Source organism: Salvia splendens, chromosome 8, assembly GCF_004379255.2.
Source record: "Salvia splendens isolate huo1 chromosome 8, SspV2, whole genome shotgun sequence".
NCBI classification, from domain to species: domain Eukaryota; kingdom Viridiplantae; phylum Streptophyta; class Magnoliopsida; order Lamiales; family Lamiaceae; genus Salvia; species Salvia splendens.
The window spans coordinates 29,541,361-29,550,687 of record NC_056039.1 but is presented as its reverse complement, the minus strand read 5'-3'; the positions used below and the strand labels follow the sequence as shown (position 1 = coordinate 29,550,687).

General features: G+C 43.2%; 2 protein-coding genes across 3 annotated transcripts; one reads left to right on the top strand and one right to left on the bottom strand.

Moving 5' to 3' along the window:
* The first annotated feature begins 1,989 nt into the window (after window positions 1–1,989).
* On the top strand, window positions 1,990–3,468 carry LOC121743817 (putative cyclin-D6-1). Its single transcript, XM_042137183.1, has 6 exons — window positions 1,990–2,273; window positions 2,345–2,431; window positions 2,508–2,609; window positions 2,702–2,909; window positions 2,975–3,105; window positions 3,195–3,468. Exons 1-6 carry the CDS (start codon window positions 2,028–2,030, stop codon window positions 3,375–3,377), a joined length of 957 nt encoding a protein of 318 aa, XP_041993117.1. The 5' UTR covers window positions 1,990–2,027; the 3' UTR covers window positions 3,378–3,468.
* Window positions 3,469–5,938: 2,470 nt separating this feature from the next.
* LOC121744327 lies at window positions 5,939–9,086 on the bottom strand. 2 transcript variants are annotated; one of them, XM_042137830.1, is made up of 2 exons: window positions 8,606–9,086; window positions 5,939–8,524 (listed from the first exon to the last, which is right to left on the bottom strand). In XM_042137830.1, exon 2 carries the CDS (start codon window positions 8,508–8,510, stop codon window positions 6,099–6,101), a length of 2,412 nt encoding a protein of 803 aa, XP_041993764.1. In that variant the 5' UTR covers window positions 8,511–8,524; window positions 8,606–9,086; the 3' UTR covers window positions 5,939–6,098. The 2 variants fall into 2 exon arrangements, with proteins under 2 accessions (XP_041993764.1, XP_041993765.1); XM_042137831.1 differs by having other exon boundaries at window positions 8,951–9,086.
* Window positions 9,087–9,327: the final 241 nt, after the last annotated feature.

Here is a 9,327-nt window from a genome sequence, read left to right as displayed (position 1 = left end):
CCAGGGACACGTGGCACGTCCCCATGCGTGCGTGACGCCCACTCGCTGGCCCGCGAGTGGGCGTCGTCACTGATGACGCAATAATTCATTTTTTTTAAAAAAATCGATTTTTAATAAAATTTTTTTTTTTTCAAACGGTAATATTACCGTTAAATATTTATTTTCATTTTTTAAATTTTTAATTTTTTTACTCTATAAATAATTCTATTCCATACTCATTTCAAACACAAACACACATCTATTCCTCTCAAATCCTCTCTATCACTCCAATTTCCATCTTCAATCAACTCAAACAAATGGATCCTTTTGAGCAAATGCGCCAATTAATGGAACAATCACTCGAAGAAGATCGACGACGAGAGGCGGAGGAAGCCGCACCACCCCCACGACGCTCCCGGAAGTACATCAATCGGAACCGGGAGGAAGCCGCCGCACGGTTAGTACGCGACTACTTCTGCGATAACCCGATTTGGGGAGATACCTATTTCCGTCGCCGTTTCCGCATGCGGAAACCGCTATTTCTCCACATAGCGAATACTTTGGCGGCCATGGAGGAGTTCTTCCGAGAAGGGTTCGACGCGGTCGGTCGTCCCAGCCACACGACGCTGCAGAAATGTACTGCAGCCATCCGGCAGCTTGCGACTGGACAAACGGCCGACATATTCGACGAATACCTGCACATCGGAGACAGCACTGGGCGCTTGTGCTTGCTCAACTTCTGCAGAGGCGTCCGGGCAGCCTTCAGTGACGAATTTCTCCGGAGGCCAACCACGGAGGATTGTCAGTTCCTCCTCAACCTGCACGAACAAGTGCACGGATTCCCCGGGATGCTTGGCAGTGTCGATTGCATGCACTGGCAATGGAAGAATTGCCCGGTGGCTTGGAGGGGTTCCTACACGAGCGGCCACAAAGGCACCCACCCAACCGTTGTACTCGAGGCCGTTGCCGACTACCGACTTTGGATCTGGCACGCGTACTTCGGGGTCCCTGGCTCGAACAACGACGTAAACGTGCTCCAACAGTCCGACCTCTTTACCGAAGTTTTGGATGGTAAAACGCCGGCCATCAACTTCGTCGCCAACAACCGGCGGTATAAAATGGGGTACTATCTCGCCGACGGCATCTACCCGAAGTGGCCGACCTTCGTGAAGACGTGCGGCAGGCCAGCGAACCCAAAGCAGGCTCTTTTTGCGCAGAAGCAGGAGGCTGCGCGCAAGGATGTGGAGAGGGCGTTCGGGGTTCTCCAAGCGCGCTTCAACATCATCAAAGCCCCGGCTCGTTCGTGGTTCATGGAGAGCATGGTCGACATCATGTATACGTGCATAATCTTGCACAACATGATTGTCCGAGACGAAGGACCCGATGCCGGAAATTGGTTCGACCCCGAATCCCCCGGAAGCTCAACCGCAAGTAGTCCGCCGCGAAGTGGAGCGCATCCATCTATACAAGAACGGTTGGCTATTCGGGCAAGGACACGCGACTCTAGCGCCCACACCCAACTCCAAGAGGATCTAATTGAGCACATTTGGGAAAACTTTGGCGGAGAAGATTAAATTATGTCATTTTTATTTTTTTAGAATTTTAATTATGTCTTCGTTTTTTTTAATGTTAAGTTGTAATATTGTTTTAATTTTAATAAAGTGTGTTTGTTTAAATTGAATTGGGTTTTAAAAAAAATTATAAATTAAATTGAATGAATAGTAATTAAGAGACGGTATAGAGACGGTTAAGAGACGGAGCGTTGCAGGTTCCGTCTCTTAGTTAAGAGATGGAGGAAAAAAGGACAGTGGGGCCCTCAAATAGTGCTCAAATAGTAGTTAAGAGACGGTATAGAGACAGCGTTGTGGATGGCCTTAGAGAGAGCGGGGCCCAGGCGGTGGAGTGATTTGATTAAGTTTTACTTCAGGTAAATAAAGGGGAAAAGGAAATAAAAATTAAAATATGCATTGTCTGCGTTTCATTCGTTTTATGCTGCGTTTCAATCGACACATAATAAGTCTCTCGGTCAGGATGAAGATGGAATAAATATGGAGAGCGAGGGAATGCTCTTTGTCATTGCTGCTTTAATACACTCCCTCCCTCTCTCTTTTTCTCAAGAAAAGAAGATGGAAGAGGAATTGGATCTTCAGAATCCGTTTTACAACGACCCCCACTACGACGACGTTTCGTCCCTCTTTACCAACGAGTCCGACCACATGTCCCTTCTTCTCTCCTTTGACCCCTTAGATTCGCGCTTCTCTATTCGCCGGACTGCTCTCTCCCTCATATTTCGAGTAAACTCAACATTTGTATTGTCTCTCTTCTACTTGGTTTGATTTCCTTTTTAACCCCATTTTTTTATCAGGCGAAGTTCTCTTACGGCCTAGATCCGTTTCTGGTCTACCTCTCTGTCAATTACGTCGATCGATTTCTCTCCAAGCAGGAACTCTTGGTAATTTTGATTTCATGATTTCCATTGCTTATCTGTATCATTATTATGTGTTAATCGTTGAATGTAAAAAAATCAGGATAAAAGCCCATGGATTCCGCACATTTTGTTTGTAGCTAGTCTCTCTCTTGCCGCCAAGATGCGAAACTCTGATTCGTCGATTCTGCTCGCTGTTTTACAGGTTTAAATTACACACATTCCTAATAAATAATGTTTAAATAATGAAATTGGGGAATGTGCGGAAACCAACAGTCGAATTGAATGTTTGAACAGAGAGAAGGCGGTTATGAGTTTGAGGCACAGTCAGTTCATCGAATGGAGAAGATTATACTGGCGGCGCTGCAATGGCGAATGCGATCCGTCACTCCTTTCTCGTTTCTCCAATATTTCATCTCTCTTCTCAACACGCGAGAACAAGACTCTTCCCTCACTCAATCTCTCATTTCCCGAGCTTCGGATATTATTTACAACGTCCAACACGGTAGCTAATTAATCATATATTTTATTTTTAACCGATAAATTTGTTCTAATTTGATTATTACGCAGAATTGAAGCTTTTAGAGTACAAACCATCGATGATTGCAGCTTCAGCGCTTCTCTGTGCCATTCAGGATTTGAATCCGCCCACATTTTCTTCTTCCGAAATCACACTCTCTTCCTGTGAACACGTCAGCAAAGTGAGAGGACTGACTGTGTAAACTGTAATTGTAAAGCTTTATTTCAATTATAATAATATTGGTTGGTTTAAAGTTAAATTAAAATGCAGGAGGGAGGATTGATGGAATGCATTGGTATAATGAGAGAGGCAAGTTCGAGTGGTACATCGACTCCAACTAGTGTGCTGGAGGAAGCCGCCGTGTCGGAAAAGAAGAGCGTGAAGCGGCGCAGACTGAACGGTTTATGCGACAATAGAACATTCCAGATCTCTCAGATACAACACTGTTTATAATGAGTAGTATATCTTTAACTGCGCCATTATAAACTTCAAAATCCGCTCAATATTTTCTTAAAAAAAATATTTTTAATGTTGTTGTTTTCAACTTCCTATCCTATCCTATACCCTAATGGCCGATGGGTGAGAAAGTTGTAAACATATTTTTCGTGTACAGTAATGAGGTGATAGAATTTTGACTAAATTAATTATCCAACAAAAATATTGCCCCATCTGTTCCAAATCAACAGACTTTGGACATCGATGTATGGGTGATTTGGAATTTGGAAGACTTAGCTGCGAGTCATAAAAGTATATACTAGTAAATTTTTATTTCTAGTAGCTACCTATTGAAATGAGAAGTTGAAATTAATTTGGGACGGTTGAATTATAAGATATTAAAAGTATCTAACAAAAGTATGTAAAAATAGTAGTAGTATTAAGATGGATTAGTCACCAAAGATAGAGCACTTGGATTAAGTAGGTGAGTGAGACCCTTCGGGCAATGACAGGTTATACGTCTCAATAACTCTCTCCTAAAAAAGCCATCGCCTTTTGATTGTTTCTACCAATCGGTACACTTAGAACAACATCCTAGTTTCCCCCAGGCCATAGGCAACACGGGTGTCAACTCAGTCGTCGTCTCCTTCATCGGTGGTTTGAATTTCATCCAACAACTGTTTCGAGGTCTCATGCATATTCGGTGTATGGAAGATATAGTACACATCTTGAGATGACAATGGGTGCGGCACTGCAGAGCCAGCTGATCCAGCGGTACTCACGGTTGACCAGTGACGGAACCAGAAAATTAGATAAGCCGGGGCTGAAATCCTTTAAAAAATTAATATTCAAATATTTGATTTTATTATATGTAATCTCTTACACACGCTGAGATGATGGAGTAGTTGTTTTCGAAAAATTGCATATCTTAAAATAACAATAAAATTTATTAGATGTCACACTTTCCTTTTTAGTTTATTACACAAAAAATGTCGTATTTCCTTATTTAGAAAAAGTTCACTCTTACATTAATTATAAATTTTATTTTCTCTAATAATATCTCCTAAAATCTTATGTCATCTCTCAAGTATGTCATCGATTATGGAACTGAGGTCTGAGGGTGTACTAGAATTTACTAACTACGACTTGCACAATACAAATAATTTTATACTAATTCTAATTTTACCAAATCATCAAGTGGTCCAAATATAAGTATCAATTAAATTAACAAACTTTGAATCAAACAAAATTTATTAAAAACATGAGACAGTACTTCACTACTGCTGCAAATATGATAATTTTATTTGGTTAAATTATTTTTATAATTTTACAATATTTTGATTAATATATCCATTTAGTTGCTCAACAAACACAGCTAAGTACTTAATTTAGCGTAGTCATTATTGGAACTCCAGGCATTATTGTTCATAAGGGAATTGGGCTGCATTATTAGTTAATTTAGTTTATTATAGTCCAAAAGGCCAGAAATAAAAAGCAACCCAATAATAAAATAACTGGCCCAAAATTAATAAGCCGTAGTCTTTGTCTTCTCCTTCCTATTTTAATTTTCAATTTCAGAGATCAGCGGCTGACAGTTAGAGTGCAGGGCTCACTGGGGCGGAGAGCGGTCGAAGTTGGGTCTTACAAGGGAGGGTCGGGGTCTGGTGCTGGTCAAGCCCCCGCTGGCGCGGGGGCTAGTCCCCATGTGGTTCCGTCACTGCTGTTGACGATAATGTCGATGCATTTGACTTGTTGGCATACTGTTATAGTCATGCATCCTCGTCAAACGTATTGCAACATGCAACAATTTTTTTAGAAAAAAATTAGAGAGAAAATTGAGGGTAAGAAAGATTTTTTAAGTGTAAAAGAAATACTAATAGATATAGAAGGTACATGAATATAGAAAATATATAGATGAATATTGAAAATAATTGAATAGAAATCCTTTGTATAACAGATATATTTTGAATAGTAGGGTAAATTTTGAATCAAAATAATATTTTTCAGTTTTTTTTAACAAAAATTAAAATGGTCGAAAAATGAAGCTCACTCGCGATACTTAGACACCTAATTGGCCGAGGAGGGACAGCACCCCTTCATCTTTTATTCGAGTAACAGATGGGGGACGGACGCTTGCGCTCTGTCCCCACCCGTGCATCGGAACAAAACATCGGCCTTGCGGAATCTCTAAAGTTGACCTATTCTGATTGGGGGATACATTTAAAGAAACATGACATATGGTCAATGCATGCCTATTTATTCAAATACAGTGGCAATAAGTACAAGGGATAAAATACACTGTAAGTTTATGGTGTAATGGAAGCCGTCTTCAAGTAGTCCCTTAACTATTTATATCTATTCCTCCCCTCCCTAAAAAGAGTAATAGGGACTATATGATATACATAATATAATCTCACAAACGATTCATTTTGCTCCTCCTTTGATAGGGACGGGTTGCTTGAAGATTGGCAAAGTCAGATAGAAACACCCGATCGGATGACTCAGGGCGACTAAGTTCACCCGACAGGGTAACAACTCGTGGCGGTGACATAAAAGAAATTGAAAGTTAATAATGGAAGTTGTCTTAAAACAGTCTCCTAAGAGAGTGATATATTATGATATTCAATGATGACATTAATATTATTGAAAGCCTAAAATAAGAAGATTGACCTGGAGAAGAAGAAAATGGAAAACACACAAAAATTTGAAAGGAAACACACAAGCAAAAAGTGGTGGATACTACTTGTCGACGATGAGCTTAGCCCTTGTATGGCCCTCACTGATTTGAAATTCTTCCCCTAACCCAAAATGAGCCATGAGCAACCAAACAATGGTTATGAGCTCTCCCCCTTTGCTCAACTGCTGCGCATGAGCGTTGGGTCTGCAACGGACGGCGGCGTAGGACAGCATCTCAACCCAAACTTTGCTCATAATTTCCCATTTCCGGTTCCCCGTCTTCATAAGCTCTTTGGCCAGTCTCCCGCCATCAAAGAGCACCGATTTGCTCCTATCTCCCTTGATCGCAACCGGATCCACTTCCGTGTTTACATGATGGATCCTAATGCAAGCATCCACTTGTTTCGAATCAACTAAGTTGGTTTTATGCCCTGTTAAGTAGTCGACAATCTTGGCGTAGCACGTGTATTTCGTGGATCTCCTTAGCATGGCGTCGAGCTTCGTAATCTTGTCTTCCGGAATGAGAGGCAGGAAGACGGTGATGAACAAGGAGAAGATGAAGGATAGAATGGGAGCAAGCAAGGCAAGTATCAAGTAGAGGAGATAAATGGAGAAACACTCGAGAGCGTAGATCAAGACTCGCCAGCCCCGGGGCTTCTTCTTTCTGGATCCTTCCATAAACTTCTTTGTCTCCGCGCACGTGTCGCGGAATCGGATTTGGCCGATACCGGCCACTGCGGACATCATCGTAGGCTGCATAACGAGAAGATAGAGCATGTAATCAGAGAGGAGCTTGGAGAATTCTCTGTACTGCGCCTCAGTGAACTCCTCAGGATCAGGATTAGAATCAGGATCAGGATTAGAATCAGGATTAGGATCAGTCGGTGCCTCCTTATCAATGCAATAGCAGATCTCGGTGGCGATATGCCACAGCAGCAGGCTCTTATCGTAGTCAATCCCCCGAACATAATTGAGCAGGTCGGCGTCGACGTGGTCCACGCGCAGCGCCCAATCGCCCCGGGCCGCGCTCACCTCTTTTGCGGTTTCCAGATCATCAGCTAGTTCCGATTTCTTCTTCAGCTCATAGAAGATGAGATCCCGCAGATCGTCGGTGAAGTCCTTGTTGCTCACGTACCTGATTCCATCAAAAAATGGAACCAGATTGAAGAATTCCATGATTTTCTCTTTCTCCGCCTGCCTTGAAAACAAGCAGTAGTGAATGAGGTTGAAGCAGGCGACTGAGCCAGACCAGCGGCGGTGCATCAAGCGCGTGAGCTTCTTCAATAAGCCAAACTCAGTAAGCTTGCTGACAAAGTCGCGAGGAGGGGATTTCGCCGTATTCCCTCCTGTCTGGGATGTCTCCAGGTTGACATCAGGCAGTTTGTTGATATTGACACGAAGCCAATTAGAGGTGATGAGCTTGATAAATGCGATGACATCTAAGGCAACGGCTCCGAATAGAAGAGTGTAGCTGATGGCCACATCAGGGGTGACGAAGTCGTGCTTGTCCACTTTGTAGAAGAGGATGATGGAAGCAATCACCAAGCCGAAGGCCACGGATCTGCCCACGTATCCCCACATTGTGTAAACCACGCGCACCTTTGTAAACAGGACGTCGTACATGAAGTTGAGCTCGATGGTTATCACCTCGAAAGCGTCCTGCGGCGTTCTCTCAAGGAAAAACCCGCGACTCTTGTTGCGGTCGCGGGAGCTGAAGATGAGGTCCACGATGAGGCCCTTGAAGGTCTCGAAGAAGTCGTGGGCGTAGAGCACCGCCTCAGTGCCTTCCACTCTCCCCTTCTTCACCACATTCATGGCTTGGTCCGGTCGCGGTGGCTCCTCGATCATCTCGATCCTGGTGGGAAGCTTGGCCTCTTTCATGGAACGGTACTCGTCCATGATCTTGGCGTAGTCAGGGCCGGGGTCCGGATCCTTAAGCATCGAGTCACGGAATCTGTTCAAGCTAGCGCGATAGAGGGACATGGTGCGCTCGGAATACTTGATGAGGCCGGAGATGAACATGCAGATGGTGGGGATGAGGAGGGAGTTGGTGGGCAAGGTCTGGTAGAGCACGTAGCCAGCTGCACAGGCCTGGAAGATGAGAGCGAGAAGATGCCTGATCCAGAGCTCGTTGTCTTCGAGGGCGAAGGCGGTAATGGTGTCGGGCCCACCGAGATGGACCAGCAGGAAGGGAGCCCAAAATGCAAGGAGATCCGGATTTGTGAAACCATCGTTGCCTTTGGGGCACTTGCCGCTCTGGCTGTTTGAGATGAGGCCCACAGCGAAATTGGCAGCCCAGTCGGCCAGTAAGTAGGCCGACCAGAGAGGCATGATGACCCAGCTGGACCGGGTCCGTTTCCTGAGCGGCGCGGCTAAGATGAGAAATGACTGCAGAAGCAGGCTCAACAGGACGAACCCTCTCAGGTCCCATGTGTCCCATAGTCTCTTCAAGTAATCCATATCCGGTTTTTTCATCTTCCCACCTGTAACTGTAATGCCCCACACAACCAGGATATATGCATCATTATACTTTTCAAATAAATATAAACAAATATTGATAAACCACTTACACTAACACTTAGGATCACGAGTGTGGTACGTGGGAAGGGAAACACAATTGGGATATATTTAAAGAATATAAACAAGAACGTACAGGGGACTCTAGGAATAATATAATGGTGCTGAGGGAAAAAACAAAAGAGGAAAAGAATGAGGACAAGTAGAAAAGTGGATGTCTTGCTTGGTAGGTAGGGGTAGAATGCTTTATTGGGTTCTCGTCGTGAACCACGAGATTCCATTATTCAGACCCTTTTTCTCAATTCATATACGAAAAGCTCTGTCAACGCGACAGAGCATTGGATAAAGAGTGCTTCCCGTTTGTAAAGAATGCAGCCGAAGGATACACCTAAACCTACCGCTGGAGTTGTCTCTCAACGATCACGGAGCGCCTGCTTCTCAACAAGGCCAACGGAGAACTTTCTCCTCTGCTTGTCCAACCCCCATTAAGTGGCTGATGCAAATGCAACGATCATCAACGAGCAGCATAGTTTAGTTTAGGGCTTTTATTTATTTGCCATTTAATTTAACTATGCCCATGTTTAATTATTTTTTACTACATTTCAGTATCTTTTCTAGAATTGATTTTTGATAAATAAAAAATTATGATTTACTTTCCATTTTATATTCAATAAAAATGGAAATTTCACTCTTATTAGAATTATAATGTTGTAAAATTTTGTCAATTTTAATTAATAGATTAAATGCTTTTTTTGTATCAGCTATTTTCCATAGT

What these genes read in the sequence shown, in the direction of transcription:
- LOC121743817 (XM_042137183.1), top strand. Translation starts at nt 2,028, where the DNA reads ATGGAGAGCGAGGGAATGCTCTTTGTCATTGCTGCTTTAATACACTCC. An exon ending in CTCTCTCCCTCATATTTCGA is followed by an intron (nt 2,274 to 2,344) that starts GTAAACTCAACA and finishes TTTTTTTATCAG; the next exon opens with GCGAAGTTCTCTTACGGCCT. An exon ending in TTCTGCTCGCTGTTTTACAG is followed by an intron (nt 2,610 to 2,701) that starts GTTTAAATTACA and finishes ATGTTTGAACAG; the next exon opens with AGAGAAGGCGGTTATGAGTT.
- LOC121744327 (XM_042137830.1), bottom strand. Translation starts at nt 8,510, where the DNA reads ATGAAAAAACCGGATATGGATTACTTGAAGAGACTATGGGACACATGG.